Raw genomic sequence first — 20,805 nt, forward strand, 5'->3', positions numbered from 1 at the left:
ATAGGGCAAGTAGAAGCCATTAAGGACCTGTGATATTAATGCATCAAGACAAGCTTTTACATGATCGCAAAGTGCAGTGGAAGAAGGGGGGAGGCACTAATGCATAACACATGAAGAAGACTTCGCAAAGAGACAACCAAACCCCAGTGCTCCGTGGCCCTGGGGCTGCAACACTTACAGACAAGAAACACGGGGTTGGGCCTCACGATGAAGTCTGGGAAGTACAGCCACTTTATGATGTTGTCGTTGAAGCTAGCACCCTTGAATCTCCATGGGTAATCTGCAGGGAGGGAAGTGGTAAAGAGCAAAATCAATACGCTTCTTCACTGCCCTCGCCCCAACTGTCCACAACATAAGGGCTGATTACAAGAGCGGCGGGCTCCTGGGGAGAGCCCACTCACCCCTGCAAGGAGCCGGAGGGACGCCGATGCAGATGAAATACTGGAAGGTGATGATGCATGCCAGGAAGCAGCAGTACTTGGGCCAGATCTCAGCAATGGCCTTTCTTCTGCGCCGATACAAGACAGCGATTAGCCAGCAGGCGTGAATCATGGCATAGAAATCCATTCGCTGACCGATTACATTAACTGACATTAGGAAACAGGTCTGTATAAGGATGAAAAGAAGAAAAAAAAAAAACAAAACAAACCAAAAAACAAAAAACAATCGGATTTACAGAGAAGGGGAGTGGTGTCACCTGTCAGCCCTGGGCAGGTGCCTCAGAGACCTGCATTCCTGAGGGTAGGTCTGTCTACACACGTTCACCAAGTCTTGCCTCTTTGGGGTGTCTTTCAGCATGAAGACTGAAATAGCATATAAATTACTGCCAAGGGAAAGACTGACTACATCACTGTTAGCAAGAACCGCTTCACACTGTGAAGAGAATACAGCTATGATCTCTTCATGTTCCAAATGTGCTCCGTTAAGAGACAGGCACCTACCGCAACCCTTTCAGGTCAAAGCAGTTCATTTTGGCTCAAGTTAAACTTTCAGAGAGAATGCAAAGAACACGAAGATTTATAACACATTAAAGAAACCAGTTAAAATGACAAAGTGGTATTCATGCATCTGTAAGGCTACAGAGATCCAGAGGGGCCAAGTTCATGGCTCCAGAGTATGGAGCACTGGCCTTGGTCTCAGAAAACTTTCAGCCAGGCCAGGTTAACCCTTTAGGAGAATCTCTTTCTGCTGATCTGAAGAAGACAGTCATCACAGCATGGAGGTGTACAAGTAAGCTCCAGTGGCCAACTGGCCAAAAACAGCGATTGGGATTTTCACAGAAAACAGAAAAAAATATATGTCAGCAAAGAAACTCACCTCCAGACCAAACTTGTAGAAGAAGTAATTTATGAAATATTTGGCACAATTAATAAGTCCATCATCTAGATGGAGTCTTGTAATGTCATGAAAGATGGTTTTAGACACAGGGGCCATGAGGTTGTTTCGACCTCGATAGTATTCCTGATGGCGGTAAATTGTAACCTCAAAGGCCAGAATGGCCAGCATCAGCAGATTATTCTACAAAGCAAGAAAACACAATTGTGCGAAGCCAAACGCTTGAGCTGGGTAATTTTAAACAATCCCCACAATATATTATTTCTTTTCCCATTCGTGGTGTCTAGAAGAACAATGCTTTATAAAATCCCCCCTCTATAAAAGCCTTGGGTTCAAAGTCCATTTTCCCTATGGTACGGTAATGAGGTGGAGTTACGTGCATTCTGCCAATCAGGGTGATTCCCGTGATACTAGGATCTAGAAACTCTAGACAGAGGGCTGGTGATGCTCATACCTGTTTCTGGAAAAGTACACTACCCATAGGAAGATGCAGTGAACGGTTGCCTGGGGAGGGTGGTCCACCTCATTTGCAAGTAAAGGTGCAAAACAGTACAGGGCCATCTGGGAAACACACTAAAGCTGGAGCAGAAATCTTTTAACACCTCGGAGATCTGGCTAGCGAGAGCTGCACACTGACAAGCATGCTCCTTATGACAAAGTAATCAGAATCATACTGAAAGTCGTTAACATTTATGGAACCTTATGTGGCCAGACACTGTTCTGATTGCTCTTTTCAAATGCCAGCTCCTTTTACCCTTATAATAGGTCTTGATGGTGGAGAGCATTTGTATTGCTGCACATGATGTCTGTCATATGAGAAGAGAAAGCTACACACAAAAACGGGATGCCTTGTACATTTAAAAATTCCAGGCATTGAGTATAAATGCTTTTTTTTTTTAAAGTGTTTCTGTCAGTGTGTTAGGAAGACTGCTCAGATCATCCAATCAAACTAAAATAGGAACAGTCTAAAGTATATACTGCTTTCATTCTGTTTGTTAGGACTGGTTGCAAGTTTCTTTTCAAAGATATGTTGTTTAAAATTGTATTCCCTTTAAATATAATACATGTCTTTCATTAAACATTATAGAGAAATTGAATTCAGACAGCAAAAATTACTCATAAATCTACAGCTGCTTCTCAGAAATAACCACTATATACAATTTGGTATATTTTACTTAATGTTTTTCTTTGCATCTAGAAGAGATCATATGATGCATATGGTGTATTGAAATTTGCTTTTTTTTTTTTAAAAGTGAATATATTTTGGACATCGTTCAACATCTCACAGTATCAGTCTACAATCTTTTACATCATATTCCAGTGAATATTACATTTGTTATACTTTATTCAATCAATTTCAAACTACTTGATCAATTTCTGTTTGGTACAATGCAACACTGATGGCCATGCTTAGTTATTTGTTTTAAAGGTGACCCCAAATGTCACATAAAAAGGTTAGCTTCCTCTCAAATGTGATGTCAGGGGTCTCAAGGCAGAGGATCTCAGGCATTAACTGTGCAGAGGCACAAGCGAAGCATGACGGAGGCCTTACCCTCAGGTAGACGAGCAGAGGGGAAGATTTCCTCAGGCCGACCCATTCTGTTGGGTCAATAGGAGTGCTGTAGAGTTGAGACTTGTTCAACTGGTGGATGGGTATATTCGTTTGGTTTTCATTTGGCTGAAAAGAAGAGAACATGGGGTTAAAAATTTCTCCTTCAGCTTCCAGCAAAGGGACCTGGTGGGGACAGGATCCACTTCAGGGGGAAGATCTTACTTAGCATGAGAAGAGAAGAAGGGTCAGAACATATCCAACATGGCTGAGGTGACTGGAAGGCCAGGCAGAATGTGCCTGGGGGTATGGGTTTCCCAATAGCCGCCTCGCTTCCCTAAGCCCCAGTCAAGAAGATTCCCCTCTCTTTGAGGCTCACCAAGGAACAGTTAACAGAAAAGTTCTCAGGCTTAATGGTTTGCAGCTGGTACAACATTTTGCAGACGATGATCACACACGTCCAGACGGTGCAGACACTTGAAGCCAGACGGCGTAGCTTGGCGTATGGCAGAGCAAAAGCCCAAGAAATCAAAAATACAGAGTTGAACAGTGACACCTGAAAACATAAAAATCAGAAATGGGGACAAAAATACATAATACGGCATAACATCCACACAATGCGGCAACTCGACTTATTCAGTTCAGCAGAGTTTGATGGAGTTCCCAGCACACACAGGGTGTTGCCGTATGTGTGGAGATATCTCATATGGCAGAAAGATACATAACCAGGATATGTTAATACAGCATAGTAGTGGCTCAACTATAGATGGGAACAGGCTTCTATGAGAATACCCAGAGGGGGTCCTTGGCCAATGTGGAACTTCCAGAACATTTCCCGGAAGAGATACTGCCTGAGCGAAGCCTTGAATGATGCATAAAGCCAGCCAGGCCAAGAAAGATGAGAAGCATATTCCAGGTAAAGGATGTATAAGAAAAGGCAGGAAAGCATGAGGTGGCATGGTAGGGACAGATGATCACAAACAACTGGAAATTCTGGAGTTGAACACAGTGAGCTGCAGCAGCAAATGAGGATCAAGATGCAGCTGGGTGCTGAACTTTTATGGACCTTTTTTAAACCATGCTATGGCCTATGAACACCTTGTGCAGCAAATAGAGAGCCAAGGGGTGCCCGGGTGGCTCAGTCGGTTGGGCATCCGACTTCGGCTCAGCTCATGATCTTGCGGTTCGTGACTTCGAGCCCTGCATCCGGCTCTGCGCTGACAGCTCGGAGCCTGGAGCCTGCTTTGGATTCTGTGTCTCCTCCTCTCTCTGCCTCTCCCCTGCCCATGCTCTGTCTCTCTCTGTCTCTCAATAATAAATAAACATTAAAAAAAAATAAAAAAAAACAAACAAAAAGAAAATAGAGAGCCAAGACTTCCCAGGGAAAATCTTCAGGAAAGACTTTCATTTGTTGAAATAAGTATGACTGAAGAATGGAGGTACATCACCTTCAATGAGAGGTGAGGAGACCAGCTTACATGTGCTGCCAGGAGAGCATGACCAGAGCCCAAACTAGGGCAATGGAGCAGAGACGGGGATGAGTCACAGATTTGAGATGGGTCATAAAACTAGCTGGAGTTGTTGGCTGGTTGGCTTGGAGGTGGTGATGGGTGGGGTAAAGGAGGAGCCATAAGAATGCCTCCCAGGTTTCTGGCTTGGGAGCCAGAGCCTTGAGAAGATGACAGGGCCGCTACTGAGATATGATCTTGTGGGGGGAGGGGGCAGGTGTAAAGAGGGAAGGCAGTGACTGCAGCTTGGGTGTAGACTCCATGTATGTTTATCAATCAGGTGGTATGTCCACTCATTTCCAACTGTTCTCCATAGCCAATGGTTCGCTGAACAATATGGAAGCACAGCCATCTTACTCATCCATGGAAAACACTCATGTGATTAAAATAATGATTAAAATAATATCTTAATATTGTTAAAGTAATGTCCTAAGGACATTCAATATTATCGGCATGAATTAATTAACATTAGCAGCATGTGCTCAATTGATAAAATTCAACAGGTACAAAGGGCTAAGCACACTATGGGCTATCAAAAACATGGATGCCTGTTTGGTCTATAAAACTAAAGAACAGAAGTGTGGAGATTCCAGGACAGTATTTAATTCTGTGATTTGTTAGCTACTACTTTTCTACTTAATTATTTGTCACTGTCCAAGGCAAGGGACCTCTCTGGGAATTAAGGGCTGAAATATTAGGGTGGTAAGAACTGCCTTACAGAATTAATTGAGGAGGAAAGAAATATTGCCCTGTGAAGTATACAACACTCACAAACACAACAAATGTTACATTTTAACAAAATACTTTGATGGCTAAGTGACTCATCCTCAGTCATCGGCAAGTGTCATGTTAACTGGGATGTTAAAAAACATCCTTTCCTCCTCAATTAATTCTGTAAGCCTAGTAAAGCTACTATGACATTAAGGCTCTTCATTATTCCTTTTATTATGTATTTAAGGCACTGAGTATAAAAACAGCACAATGAATTTACATACAACTCTTCATCTTTTGAGTGTTAGAGAAAGAGAAGAAAAGATCTATTTTATTAAGTCTTAATTAGGTTCAAAGTATCATATCCTGTGTGGATCCCTGGCCTCAAGAAACATATGAGGCAGTGCAGAATAGAACTGAATAAAGGGCTCATGACAATATGGTGGAGGGGATATCTGCCTGGGCTGATGCTGGCTGTACGGGAGCACAGGGCTGAATGGCTAGTCAGGGATTAGGGAAGATTGCTCAAGGGCATTCAATCTAAACTGAGGCCAGAGGTACAAATAGGAGTTAGCCAGGCAGAGGAACTGTAGGGATGGGGCCTTCTGGAGAAAGCGAGCATGGAGTGGATGTCCTTGGTGACGCAAGAAGCTCACTAGGAGAGGACTGTGATCAGGGTCCCTGTAGAAGGCTTTGGAATCCACCTAGGTAGGCTAGGGTGTTTGGGAAAGAAAATGGCGAAGTGCTCTAGGGCCAGATCACGGGGGTCCTATATCTCATGTTTGTGAGGACAGGAGAGCTGGTGAAGGTTTTTGAGTTGAGGATTAACAGGATCATATTTATACACTGGTAAGAGGTTCTGGCTGCATGATGGAATACATACTGGCAGGAGAAAAGATTGGAACAGGGTTGGACATGTGGTAGAGTAATCTAATAGGAAACTGCTGTGGAGGTAGGGGACTCAGTTTTAGACATATTTAGTTGAAGGTGCTTTGGGGACATTCAGGGATAAGGTCATGTCCAGCTGTCACTTTGAGAAACGGGCCTGGAATTCAAAGAATGGACAGGATGAAGGCACAGATTTATAATTCTCGCACGTAATTAGCAAGTGAACCACAGGAGCTCATGAGACCACCCACAGGGGGTCTAGAATCAGAAAAGGGGGCTGCAGATGAAACCTAAGGAAGAGAGGAATTGGTGGGAAGAGAAGGAGGCCACGAATGAGGCAGAAGGGAGGCCACAGAAGTGTGCTGTTTTGGAAGATGACAAAAGCGCTTCAAGGACAAGGAAATGATTGTCAATATCCAATGTCACAGAGAATCAGGAAAATGAGGACTGAACAGCATCTGTGAGGTGGGACAACAGGGACTCGGAGAAGGACCATACTTTGTTCAATACAATCATGGTTGACAACGGTTTCATCCTTTCCCTGATGGTAGGAATCTCGTGAAATGTCCTTTAAAAAGCAAAAAACAAAGACAAATACCTGGAACCCAACCAATATCTGATGAACCAGAATTTCTAGGGAAAGAGCTGGGTCATCCTTGTACCTAACAAGTATCCAGGTGATTCTTATTATCAAGTACCTTGGGAAAGTAATTTTATGCCTCAAGCCTTCCTCACAAAATGTTTTTCCACAAATCGCCATTTTCTCTGAATATAAATTTGTAAGGCTTGAGGCCACTGCCTTGAAAGAAAGGTCCCTGAAAACCGTGGTTCCCCAGCCGTGTGTTGGCCCAGGTGGCCTCCTCCCTCAGAGCACCTGCAGCTTTGGTGATCACTTTCACAGCGACACACCCTTGCATGACACCCTTCCCTTGCACTCACAGCCTCCTGGGGGCCCCTCTAATCTGGCCGTTAATGTGACTTTGGCTTCATTTGCCAGCCATGACCATCAGACTGCGAGCAGAGACAAGAGATGTGTCTTTCATACTTTTGTGCCAACGTCTAGCACAGTATAAGCATTCAGCTTATTGTAATTTAATTTAAGTACATAACAAAGGCTAAATGAATGGTGAGTGAGAGTGAGAATCATAATGAAACATCAACTGACATCTGGGGACAATCTCAAGCTTTCAAGGTTTTATTTATTTCCTTCAGTCAGTAAACATTTATTGAGCTTCCACAACTGGCCAGCCTCTGGAGGAGCTGTTCAGGGTACTAAAATAAGGTGTGGCCCCTTCCTCAAAGAATAACCTGATCTCTCAGAGCTTTCTAGGAATGTAGTTGCACATACAAAAAGAAGACAGTGTTATATATATTTAAAATCTAGGTCCTTCCTATGTGGTGTTGCTCTGGTAAGAGGAGGTGATGTAAAAGAAAGGCCTCTGTTGGGGCGCCTGGGTGGCTCAGTCAGTTAAGCATCCAACTCTTGGTTTTGGCTCAGGTCACGATCTCCCCGTTCATGATTTCTAGTCCCGCGTCCCCGTGTCCGGCTGTGTACTGACAGCATAGAGGCTGCTTGGGATTCTCTCTCTCCTCTTGCTTTGCCCTTCTCCCTGCTCACTCTCTCTGTCTCTGTCTCTCAAAATAAATAAGTAAACTTAAAAAAATAAAATAAAAGAAAGGCCTCTGCAACAAATTCTTTCTCATGGCCTCTTCTTCCTCAGATGCCCATGATGATAGCCTTGGAAAGGTTTAATGTTTGATTCCAAAATGACCTGAGAAATGACCCCGAAAGTTTGTGAAAACAAGTGGCCTTGCTGATGACCTTAGATAAGGATGAAGACTTCACTGGGGTTGTTGACTTTGTTCTCATTTTGCCATTTACTGATTAGCAGTGTTTGAGAAAGAGTATCTTTTGCGCTGATCAAAATCAATAAGCTACAAATGGAAAATATATGTAGCAAATGTCATTGCTGATGGGCTTCTTTGGCTGAGGATAAGCCAAGCCTTCAAAGCAGAAGAGGCCCCTGCAGGTATAAATCGACACCTCAGAGGTGCACAACGTTGGGGGGTTGCTGTTCGCAGGTGAACACTGCCCCCGGAACTGTGCAACATGGTTCCCCTCCTGCCCATTCCCCCACCATGAGAATCCCCATACACTTGCCTCTGTTATAATCAGATCAGATTTAGACACATCATAGTCTGGATTGGCATGCAGCTCCTTACGAGAATCAATGGTTGTCTTTCTTCCTCAACTGTACTCAGTATAGAAAGACTTCAGTCAAAGCCACATGAGGCACCAAGTTAGAATGGATGGAAGCAAAAGATTCCAAAATGAAGTATTAGCCAGCCATGTAGACATTTCAAATCAAAACCGTTGATGGAAAACCGTTTAGAGGTCTTTAAGGCACTCTGAGAGGGTACAGATGGGTCAAGATGGTGAAGGTGACAGGACAGAGTGTGAAGAAATTTCTTTGTATGAGGTGCTTCTGTCAGTCCCCCCCTTATGAGGTGATGGGGTGGGAAGGAAGGGACGCTACATTCTTCACCCAAACCCCAAGCGAGCAAGGAGCTCCAAGCAGCACCACGCAGAGACGCTGATGCATGTACTCTGCGGTCTGGACACTGATGTCCAACTTCAGCCAGGAAATCCGGCTGCCAGGGATTTGGTGAGTAGGCACAGGAGTTGCCTCATGGGGACCCACATACACTAGCAGTGTGAGTGCTGCCTTTGGACCTGAATCGTGAGAGAGACAGAGAAAGAGAGAGTGCCCAGAGCTATTCTAAGTCCCGCTCAGGGGCACTGGCCGCACGGGTGACGAGACTCCAATGGAAAGTGTCTGGAAGGAGAGGATGCTGGGAAACCAGGAGGTAGAAGAGCCCCATGAGAGAAAGGGAAGATTTGATCCCCTCCAGCTCAGTGTGAGGCCGTCCTACGATAGCACACCACCATTCCTGCCTGATGCTGTGGTTCAGCCCGGGAGGTCACGTAATGGAAGTTAGTTCACTGGAAGTGGGGGTAAGGAGGAAGGCAGTGAGGGGAGGTATGTGTGAGAAAGAAAGAAGCCACTAGAAAAGGATTTGCTTCTACCTGGCAAGGATGTGGAGAAAGGGGAACCCTCTTGCACTGTTGGTGGGAATGCAAACCGGTGCAGCCATTGTGGACAATGGTATGGAAATTCCTCAAGAAGTTGAAAAGATAACTACTCTAGGAGCCAGCAATTGCACTACTAGCTATTTACCCAAAGAATACAAAAACACTAATTCAAAGGGATACATGCGCCACGGTGTTTATAACAGCGTTATCTACAATAGCTTAATTATAGAAACAGGCCAAGTATCTATCCAATGACTGATGAATGGATACATATGTATATATGTACACACACATACACACACACACACACACACACACACACACACACACACTGGAATATTACTCAGCCATAAAAAAGTGAAATCTTGCTATTTGCAGTGACGTGGATTGAGCTAGTGAGTATTCTGCTAAGTGAAATAAGTCAGAGGAAGATGAATGCCATATGATTTTACCCATGTGTGGAGTTTAAGAAAACAAATGAGTAAAGGGGGAAAAAGGAGAAAGAGAGGCAAACCAAGAAACACACTCTTAACTATGGAGAACAGACTGATGGTTACCAGAGGGGATGGGGTAGGGGGGAGGTGGATGAAATAAGTGATGGGGATTAAGGACTGCACTTGTTGTGAAAAGCACCGGGTGTTGTCTGGAATGGTTGAATCACTATATTGCACATACATCGTATGCTAACTAGCTGGAATTTAAACAAAAGCTTTAAAAAAATAAAAAATAGGAACACTCCACCTTCATGCAAAAAAAAAAAAAAAGAGAGAGAGAGAGATGAGAGTTTGCTTCTTTTCTGTGGCTGGACAAGTCTAATTAATGAAGTGAGATTCTGTTTGCTACCTGAGGTAACTATAGTACTTTGTGTTACCTAGGAATGATCAGACAGCATTTAGCATTCAGGGGCATGGAGAAAACTTTCTCTGTACAATACATTTTAAAGGGACAGCAGAGGTCCAAAATAAAGTGTGTTTTATGATTCCACCCCACATGTTCTGATCCTTGATATTCCAGTGACCTCAATACTCATCAGCAATGAAGGGAGCCAAGAGACCAAAGTCAGCGTGCAGACAGGGTAGACCTCGTGACATCCAAGGCTCATGCAGGAACTCACCCTTTGGGGCCGGAAACCCCTCATGTGGGTGGGATGACAGCAGGTGAAGCTGGGCTGATATACTTGGGGGCTAACCATCTCACAACAAGGGGTCTCTGGCAGATGCTAGTAGGAGTGGGGGCAGAATTTCTCTGATCCAGGAGCCTCTGATGTGTTTTATTTTTTATTTTATTTTTTAAAATGTTTATTTACCTTTGAGATAGAGAGAGAGAGACACAGAGTGTGAGTGGGGGAGGGGCAGAGAGAGAGGGAGGCACAGAATCCGAAGCAGGCTCCAGGCTCTGAGCTGACAGCACAGAGCCCGACGTCAGACTCCAACTCATGGACTGCAGGATCATGACCCGAGCCGAAGTCGGACACTTAACTGACTGAACCACCCAGGTGCCCCGATGTGTTTTAAACTTACAGGTGAAAGAGGTGGAATTAGGAAGGACAATCCTGGAAGTGTGCACAATGTATGGATCCTAGAGAAGGAAATGTCATGTGCTATCAAAGGCCATTTTCCTAATGGTGTAACAGGGTGAACAGATCATGTTGCTTTATCTACTTGACAGTCTATTAACAGGGCATTCTTGGGATTCATTAAGATGGTTTTAACAAACACATTTGGGATTTGTAAGAACGTGGGATCATTTAACTCTTTTATTTCTCTGTCTGAACTCTGTAGGATGGATTTCAGACAGTGGATTTTCTGTGCCCTAATTTCTTTCATTTAACGCCCAGGCCCATCATAATATTGTCTTCTGTGCAACAACTTCTCATGCCATCAGAAGATATCTGTGCATCAGATTTGGTTAATTCAGTAACAGCCTTTGTGGATTTTAGGCAAATGCCTTCTCTTGCCCTTCTTCATTGCTCTCTATTTTTTTAAGTTTATTTTTACTTATTTGGAGAGAGAACTAGACGGCGAGGGGGGCAGGGGGAGAGAGAGAGGGAGACAGGATCCCAAGCAGGCTCTGTGCTGTCAGCACAGAGTCCGATGCGGGGCTCGAACTCCCAAACTGTGAGATCATGACCTGAGCTACAATCAAGAGTCAGATGCTCTCGAACCACCCAGGCGTCCCTTCATTGCTGTTTTAATACTCTGACCCTCAAATTCTGTCTGACTTGGTAGATTTACTTCTGCAGTTAAAATGCTGAAACTTCTTCTTCCTCAGTGAACATGCATATTAGGCGAGATTTTAGTTCTAATTAATGTGGAGACTGTTAGTTAACAGTGGAGTATATGTCACTCTCTTCTATACATCTCTCACAGGAAGAGCAGTTTATGTTGTTGTTCCCATTTGGCAGTGATCACAGATCCATTCCAGATGGTTTGTATAAAATGGAGAAAGGTCTAGTTTAGACTGGGGAGCTCAAATAAGGTGCATCCCTAGTGACCTTCTCATGAATATTTCAGGTAGTATGATGTTATTATTTAACTTTTAAAAAAATTAGAGGCAGTAGTTCCCTGACTTAATTTTCATAGGGCAAAGACTCTTTTGAATTGTCACTCAAAACTAGTCCAGGCAGATCAGAAACATGCAGAAATTATCTGCTGAACAAACTGAAAGAGAGCTAATCTCTCCACAGTATGCATCATAGATTTGTTGGCGGAATGATGCCTCTCCCCTTTCCAAATGAGAAAACAGAACTGCAGTACAATGTTGAAACACTGTGTCTTGTCACAAAACACCCAATAATCAACAAGCTGAACTCTACCACACTTTTTATTAAATTTGGGAAGCTGAGGGGTTCCTGGGCGGCTCAGTCAGTTAAGTGTCAGACTTCGGCTCAGGTCATGATCTCACGGTTCATGAGTGTGAGCCCTGTGTTGGGCTCTGTGCTGACGGCTCAGAGCCTGGGGCCTGCTTCGGATTCTGTGTCTCCCTCTCCCTGCCCCTCCCCTGCTCATGCTCTCTTTCTCTCTCAAGGAATAAACATGAAAAAAATTAAAAAAAAAAGTTGGGAAGCTGAATTTACTCCTTGGTAAACTGGAATCTTCTTGCTTTCCTCACACACAGTTTATGGAGCTAGATTTCCACAGGTTCTGCAGAACAGTAGCCTGCTCTCACACAGTTCCACCAAAGACTACATGAAAATAAGTAACCCTTCTGACATGAACAAGCCAATCAGGAACTCAGCCAGGAGCCTCTTTCTGCCCTGCTATCCTTCCCACCTCTCAGGGCAACTGCCCTTTGATTTTTCCATATGTCAAAGGGTATGCGCCCTCTTAGAGCCTTGGTGTTCTAAGGTAGTGGGAATTATGCTTAAAACAAAATCGTGGACAGTTGGAAACGGGAAATGTTGACCCACTGGGGTTCTGCTTGGCCTGAAGATACAACAAACATTCACTTGCCTCTTTCACAGAGACCCAGATGATGTACGATGAAACAATTTTGATGATGTGCAACTCCAAAATCCACCACATGAACACCTGCAGTTTGTGAAAATACTCCAGGAATTTTAAGAAGAGCACGGTGAGGCGGTCAATCACCAGATGCCATTTGTTTCTTAAATCTGCAAAATAGTTAAATTCACCCAAGAGCATAAAAAAATGTGGGTGGCTTTTTTGTTTGCATTATTATTTAAAGCATATCTTATGCAGACTGGAATGAGAAACTGCAAAATAACAGTAGCGGATGAATTCTAAGAATATCAAAATCTGGAGGAAGGGCGGTCTAAGAATCCCACATCATGATGATGTAGACACCATATGCTGAGACTCGGAGGGACGAGGATTTTTATCCACCTGTTAATTAAGTTAGTGTGAAGAGGAATGTTGACCTTATTTACTTCTAAGGCTGAGAGATATAATTCCCTAGTTTCTTGGGAATATTCAGTAACCGAGCTCCCTCTAAATGACATCTTCCTTGCCAAAACCAGGCTTCCAAAAGTTCCAGTCTCGTCCACCCCCACCTCCCCCCAACCCGGGGCTTAAAGAGAGCCTGGCTGAAGCTCACCAGTGGCCCTGGGAGAGCGAGCCTCCTCAAAATTGGGAATGAACACCAAGGGTCTGAATGACCCGGTCCCAGTTCATGAAATGTGGTCAGATGAATTCTAATAATAATTTTTAAGCAAATTAGTCATTTCCCTCTTTCCACCTTGTGCCAAGTAGTAATATTTTGCAGACTGGGGTCATGCTTTTGTCTAGAAGGGCTGTCTTGGTTCATCTAAAGGGAGGTCAGGACAGAAGCATTTTGTGGTATCAGCACGTCACCACACGTGTAGACAAAAGCTCACGAGCCCAGGCAGATAAAGACCTGAGCGTGTCTAAGTAGCTTCTTCACGTGGCTGGGGTGGTTGTAACAGTTCTTGTACTTGGTCCGAAAAGTTTAAGTGAAGTTTCAGTCGTCGTCGTGAAAAATGGCTATTTACAAAGTGACTCAGATAAGAGTCGATACAAAGATTCCAGTCATAACTGAGCATACTTTAGAGGTGTGGAGGGCAGGTGTGTGGGGGGATGCCAGAAAAATGAAATCCAATCTTTAGTGAGATCCTATTAGTAACGCTCAAAACCTTCATGAAGTAGGACAGCAAATCTTAGTCCTGGGTTCTTGGTCCCACCGAGCTCGGTGCTCCTTCACCCTGAGGAACAGCCAGTGCTTAGATATGGAAAAGGCAGTTCTGGGCATCTCTCGGGGTCTTCTGAGATGAGGGAGTAAAGGGACCAGGTTTGGGGGAGTGTGCCTTTGGGAGGGATCTTCTGCCTTGTGCTTTTTCATTTTCTAAGCCCGTAAAGCACAGAACACCAGCAAAGTCAAGTGCAGCACATCACTGTCATGCCCCAGGCCACCACCCCAAAGGCTATGCAATCTTTCCTCCCATAGTGTCTGGGAGCTGCTAAACTGAGTAAAGCGCCTCGTGTTCTCTGCTCGCTGTCAGATAAGGCGTCCTGATCACCACGGCGGTCCAGATCTCCGTCATGCCCTATTAAACATTATTTCAAGTCTACGAAGAGAAACAGGAAAAAAGAGCCTAAAGAAGAAGGAGGGAGAAAACCTAAAATAACAACAACAAGAGAAACACCTCTAGGAGTTGGCTTCAAATGATAATCATCCTGTTGCTTATGTGCTTCACTGGTTCCCAGGTCCTGAAACATTAGGGCTGAATTACAAATATGTTCTCAATGACCAGTTCCCTGGAGAAGTCCCAGCCTGGCTTTTTTGAGAATGCATTTGAAAAGGCCCTGTCTAGAACTTTCTGAAATTCTACACAGCTGCCTGCCTCTGCTGCCGGTAGGAAATGTCCTTCCCAGGTTTTCTACTGAACAGAGGTTAGAGCCACACCCCTCTGGTTCTGGCCAGGATCACCTCTGGCAGATCAGTAGTTGATAACCAGTCATCTGCTCTCTTCTTCTAAATCAGAACCACACAGAAATGATGGGAGCAACTAGAACTGGAATGTTGTAACAATCGCAAAAAAGACCCCACCCCAATTTTTATTTCAGACTGTTTCAAATATATATCCATCGGGCACATGTCAGTTTCATTCACTGAGTCGGTCAGCCAGGATTTTCTGAGCAGCTACTGGTAGTGGGCGGGTTACCTGATGTCTCTTCCTCCTCCTCTTCCTCCCCTTCCTCCTCTTCTTCGCTGTCTTTCCCAAGCTCAGCCTTTTCAGGGCATTCCTCTGGTTTGTCCTCCCCAGACTCAGCCAGCTTCTTCAAGTCCGGCTTCTCCAGGCTGGCGGTCAGATTCATCATGGCAAGGTCTGGAAGGCTTCCTTCAGGGTGGGCCAGTCTGTTGGCAGAGAGCAGCCGAGTCAGGAGAGGAAAGAACGCCAGGAGAGATTTGAGTGAGGGGCAAGTAAAAGGAGGATAAACAAAAATGAAAATCAGTGCACGTACACAGGCCTTGCAATGTGGGGTGGTTAGCGTCTGGTCGCTTTTTTTTTTTTTTTTTTTTTTAAGCTCTTTCTAAAAACAAACTGTAAACTCAGCTAGGTCTTGTTAGCTTTTCCAATTCAGGTTCTAGTGATTAGTCAGTAATGAGAGCTATCGACACCTAAACTTGACATTTTTCCCGGAGGAGAAAATGGTCAGAGTTTAGGATGTAGAAGCATGAAATGGCATCATGTAGAGCAAGCATTTCATGGCTTCACGGGGGACTTACTCATTTTGGTGGATTGGTAATTTTTTCTTGATGCTGCTCAAAGTAATTGAAATAGAAAGGAAAAAAAAAGGAGATGAGAACAGAAGAATTATAAGGAATGTCAGAGATCACACATCATGCTACATATCATCCACTATCGCATTCCTGTATGCCGGTTGCAGTAAGTCCTAATGCCAAGTGCATTCCAGGATGGCGTCAATAGCGTGCTTGTGCTATGAACCCTAGGCTTGGCGACTTGAGTTGAGAGTGGACAGGACTGTAGGTTATAAAGGGGAGAACGTATAGACTACAGAGGCAAATCATGTCATGCTTTTTTTTGGTAACGTAGCAAACCGTCCCGCAAGAATCCAGTCACTTCATGCTTTTAATAGGCTTTTCAAAAACCATTCTTAAATGATACGTAATCGTAGTCAACCTTTGCATAGACTCATCTCATTCTGCCATCATCTAAAGCACATGTAGTGGAAGCGAAATGCTTTTAGGAGCAAGAAGTCTGCATCACATCCCAGTCCGTGGGCACGGGTATCAGCTGCAGGACACGCAGTCGTAAAGACACAGTGTGTGACAGCCCAAGTGAGGCACCGGGAGGCAGTTTCACTGAGCCCAGACAGCAGCCAGAGCATTACAACTTATTTCATACTGGACAATAATGAGTACGATCTTCCTCCTAAATCGTTAAAGATTGTTATCTTTGGGCTCATAGCCAGTTTGAAGGAATATTTGTGGGCAATAAATTAGATATTAGGAAAAGGTCTACTGGAAATACCAAAAGTCTTCCCCATTTGTAAAAATTCATGTATACCTTTCAGCTTGTGTGTAACGGGATAGACAATTAATAATGTTATTTTATTTGTATAACTGTGGACTCGGAGTATATTATTTAACCTTTCTGGAATTCACTTTATGTTCTATAAAGTGAGAAAGTTTGGCTAGAGAAAAAAATCTAAGCTTACTTGCAACTCATTGGTTTTATATGTGAAACACACCTGCGATGTTGGGTAACTTGTGACGAATCTGCATTGCCCTTAGACTTTCAGAGCGGTTACCGTTCAAAAGTAATTCTTCTTAACAGGGTGTCAAGCAGGTAAACTATAGAAACACTGTTAATCGAATGAATACACAACATCCCGGGGATGGTTCAACATTGGTGGAAGGGCTTACACTGACTTACTACTTTCTTATTTTCCAAAGCTAGGCAATTCACCCTCCTGTCTCTGAGAACGTCTTCCACTCTTGAAACTCCAGTACCATAGTTTGTACACCAGCACTGTATGTCAGATCTCACGGGGCACACGTGCTATTCCTGCTTTGTCAGGACTCTGCGTATGAAATGGTATCCAACGTAAAAGCAACCGGGTGTCACACAACCGTCGATATTTATGTGTTCTCGTCAGCATTGCCAGGTGATGCATCTTATAAGTGAGAAGATACTTCTCATGATGACATTTGGTGGAAGTATGACCGTGTCAGAGTGCATTTCTAACATCAACGTCAACACTGCCATGACTTGATACTGACATGAAATACAACTTGTCAAGAATTAGAGCTAGTTTATGGAATGAAACTTACAGACCTGAGGCTGTTGCTTCTGCCTACATAACAAAAAGTCCTGAGCAACAAGGCCCCCAAAGTGTCGTGGTACGAAAGGCAGGGCAGATTGAGGGGAGATTAGCTAAGGAAGGAATCAAAGAAAAACACTAGAGTAAGCCTGGTGTGAGTATGTCCCAAAGATTGACTTCTCGAAACCCGTAACACTTTACAAGAGATCTGGGACTAGATAATGCTGGGGAGAGAAGAGAATCAGATATGAGTGTCTAAACCAAATATCTGCACATTTCTGTCTGACATAATCCTTATGAGGAAACAGGGCAGCCGGCTGCCTGCAGGAGCAGACTAACCTCAGGAGCTGGTAAATGGCAAAGGAAAAAGGGGAGACTTCTATCAGGCTGTCGTTGACTAGAGTCTAGGAGTCTGTTAACTGAAAAATTGCATGAGAAAATCTACATGCATAAAATGTGTACGGACAAAAATGTTTTTAATGCCTGACTGGAGTTTACGACTTTTTTTGCATTTTTTATTTTTTATTTTTTCATTTATTATTATTTTTTATTTTATTTTTTTAAATATAATTTATTGTCAAATTGGTTTCCATTCAACACTCAGTGCTCAGCCCAACAAGTGCCCAAAGGACAGCTGTGTAAAGCCTTTCATTTTCTCTTCCATTTTTTCATAGCAGTTTTTTTGAAGGCAATACAGAAGAATGTTAAAGCATGTTCATTAGACTCAGAAAGACTTGGATTCAGGCCTCAACTAGAGAACTTACTAGCCAGGTGACTTGGCAAAACTCCCCACCCTGTCTCCTAAATCTCAGTTTGCTGATCTATAAAATGGAGTAACAGCACCTACTTCACAGGATGCCATGCGATTTCTGTTAAGCTCTTAACAGCGTTTAGCACACAGGGAGTATTTTTAAAGTAAGGAACCACCTGCTAACGATAGATTTGCATACACTGCTTTGATAATATCTATCATGAAGAGGAATTAGAAACATGCCTTTGTAAGGGACACTAGACACTGGGGCAGGTGCTCAACTTGGACTATAACTCTGTCATCAGCACATTCTTGAACATAACTGTGTATGAAAATGGCCACTCGGAAGAAAAAGAGCAAACGTTTCTTCCTTGGGAGTCTGTCTCCACCCCTCTCAATCTTCTGCACCCTCTGCTGTCTGCCATCCTCTCCCACCACATTTGCTGAGGCTGGGCTCCTGTGGAGGTAGGGCCATCTGCACAATGTGGAGTTCATGGGCAGAACTAGCCCCTGGTCTGCCATCCTGAACAGCTTGACTGAGTCTCCAGGAAAGCCTGTGTACCTCAATCTACATATTTCCACCCCCTGCCCCGCCCAGTAAATTTTAAAAAGGGATCCTGGTTTCCCAAAAATTAAATTAGTAACCACGCTCCCTGAAACTTCTGGCAAAGAAACTTCCAATACTGCTATTTCTGTATTGATCCTCATGGGCAAATTATCTAATCATCACTTGAAGGAGACTTATAAATAGGGTGATGAACTGGATTCTCAGAGAAGCCCTTCTGGCACTTCCTCAAATCCCACCTTTTTGCATGCCTGGCCTCTCCCCACCAAGGAGTTCATTTTCTTTTCTTTGCATTGTCTTTATCTACACCTATAACTTCCGTACCTTGCTTTTATGATTATCCAGGCAGGCTCTGAGCTGTAATCCTCTCACTGACTGGCCATATCTCTTTCTGCATTCTAATAAAGCAGGTGATGTTCTTCTGTGTCTTTACTCACTCTTTCTTTTGTGCACCCACAGCTCTTTATACGGTCCATAATATGTGCATCTCTGCAATTGTATCTACATACTTTTATTCTAATTATGGCTCTGGGGATTCTTCCTTTAAAGGGCAGAAACCCCATCTTAAGTCTACTGGGCTCGCTTGCAAAAATGTGATTGACTGAATGTCTGGTGAATGGATTCTATGTACTGGATGGCATTCTTATTTGAAACAGAAGAAACAAATTATGATACACGGACAACTGAAGAGGCTTAATTCTATACTAGGAACTGACTTTGACTCAATATATTAAGCCACATATTAAAGAAAATGGAGTCTACCACGGTAAAATCTCTTTAGTCTAAATTCCATTTATTTATAACTATTCTAATTTGGAATATGTGGTAATGTAAACTGCACTCACCCCATTCATTAGACTATTAGAAAAAAGAGATATCTTGCAAATTTCTGGTGTTTATAAGTAATAAAGAATATCTATACTGCTTGTTTTCTAGAATGTGTACTTTTAGAAGACTATAGACACAGATGAGCAATTTATTTGTAAGTTTAATATCACATATTGAATGTGTGTGGTAGTAATTCCTTCAAAAAATCTACTAGACATGGGGCACCTGGGTGGCTCAGTCGGTTAAGCATCCGACTTTGGCTCAGGTCATGATCTCGAGGTTACTGAGTTCAAGCCCCGCATCAGGCTCTGTGCTGACAGCTCAGAGCCTGGAGCCTACTTAGGATTCTGTGTCTCCCTCTCTCTCTGCCCGTCCCCCGCTCACACTCTGTCTCTCTCTGTCTCAAAAATAAATAAACATTAAAAAAAATCTACTAGACAGGATTGGGTATGATGACTCTAATATCTGCATATGTGACAGAAATGACCATTACTCCTGTTAAAACATTCCAATTTATTCTATTTATGACTTCAGTGGGAACTTCCCCACAATGATTCATATCATCAAAATTTTATCAGTCACCCACTGTCCCCAACACTCTTGCCTACACCTTTTTAGGTCATGTCTAAATGTTGATCAACCCAGAAGTTGAATGTAGGTATGTCTTTTCTTCCACCCAGAACTCACGTTTACAAACACATTATTCTCCCTGTGAAATAACACTGAGCATTAAGGAAGAAATTATGGGGGAAAGAAAGCTCACTTACTTAATAAAAGAATCGACTTATTTCTTACTTTCAACAAGACTAGGCCCTATTCAAAATTAGGCTTTACACACAGCCTTTCGGAAGCATAGTGAGGGAAGAGTTTATTGGGGAATGTCTTCCCTGGGGCATAAATCTGGCCTTTCTTAATATGTTAGCATTCACACAAAAATGAAAGATTGCACTGGAAAGAAGACAGTGCTAACAGTGGAATTCTTTGAGTTTTTAATTCTTTCAGAGGACTTTGAATTCTGAGAATTCCTGAATGTATCCCCTGGCCTTGTGACTTAACAGGCATGGGCTTTCTCTCAAGAGAGAAGTCTGAGACAATCAGAACCATAACTTCTGTTAGCCTGGGCTATTGGAACCCATCAAACCAACTCCTGCCTCCTTAGGTATCCAAGCCATCCCCTCACATAGCAGATGGTAAATACTTTATGGGAAGACACAGTGAAAGACAGAGAAAAAGATATAGAGGGACAGGGGAAGAAGGAGAAAGGGAGAGGGATGGAGGGCAGGGCCAGGAGTGGAGAGGAGGGAGGCCGAAAGGGAAGGGATAGAGGGGGAGGGATGGGGGGGGGGGGGAGGAGAGAGAGAGAGAGAGAGAGAGAGAGAGAGAGAGAGAGAGAGGTTGAGAGAAAAGTTCCTTATGTTTTAGAGATGAAATTTCAATAGTTGCTCAAGATCTCCAGCTAGAGTTTTTAGCTAAAAAACTGAGGTTGATTTTTCTCCCTCAGGCTGTCAACAAAACCGCCCCCCAAAGGAACCAGTCACTCCTCACCCCTCCTTCTTCAGTGACTTGCAGAGCGATGCACTAATTTTTCACACTTCCTCCTAGAAGTTTTGCCTCCCAGGGCTTGCTACTTGGTTGTCAGCTTTAGGATTTTATTTAAGAGAATAGTGAGTGAAGTAGAAAACCAACAGATCTTACTTAGAAAACGAACAGATCTTTCGAAAAAGAGTTATTTTGTTGATTGGGTTTGTTGCAAAACACACGTTTCTATGACCTAAATGACTGGCTTTATTACTAATGACATAAAGTTATA

At 43.4% G+C, this 20,805-nt stretch overlaps 1 protein-coding gene across 5 annotated transcripts in view; it reads right to left on the minus strand.

The window, feature by feature from the left end:
- LOC112868244 (piezo-type mechanosensitive ion channel component 2) overlaps window positions 1-20,805 on the minus strand; it is a 473,665-nt gene that overhangs the window by 81,636 nt on the left and 371,224 nt on the right. For 3 of the 5 annotated variants that reach the window (XM_086682442.1, XM_086682443.1, XM_086682445.1), the window contains 7 exons: window positions 14,727-14,920; window positions 12,538-12,698; window positions 3,264-3,440; window positions 2,888-3,013; window positions 1,318-1,518; window positions 402-606; window positions 179-280 (listed from right to left, as the gene is read on the minus strand). In XM_086682442.1, the coding sequence (XP_086538568.1) occupies window positions 179-280; window positions 402-606; window positions 1,318-1,518; window positions 2,888-3,013; window positions 3,264-3,440; window positions 12,538-12,698; window positions 14,727-14,920 (1,166 nt within the window). Of the gene's footprint in view, window positions 1-178; window positions 281-401; window positions 607-1,317; window positions 1,519-2,887; window positions 3,014-3,263; window positions 3,441-12,537; window positions 12,699-14,726; window positions 14,921-15,292; window positions 15,326-20,805 lie in introns of all 5 variants that reach the window. The other 2 variants (XM_086682446.1, XM_086682444.1) reach the window with 1 other exon arrangement.

This window comes from Puma concolor, chromosome D3, assembly GCF_028749965.1.
Source record: "Puma concolor isolate L17-30 chromosome D3, mPumCon1.1.hap2, whole genome shotgun sequence".
NCBI classification, from domain to species: Eukaryota; Metazoa; Chordata; class Mammalia; order Carnivora; family Felidae; genus Puma; species Puma concolor.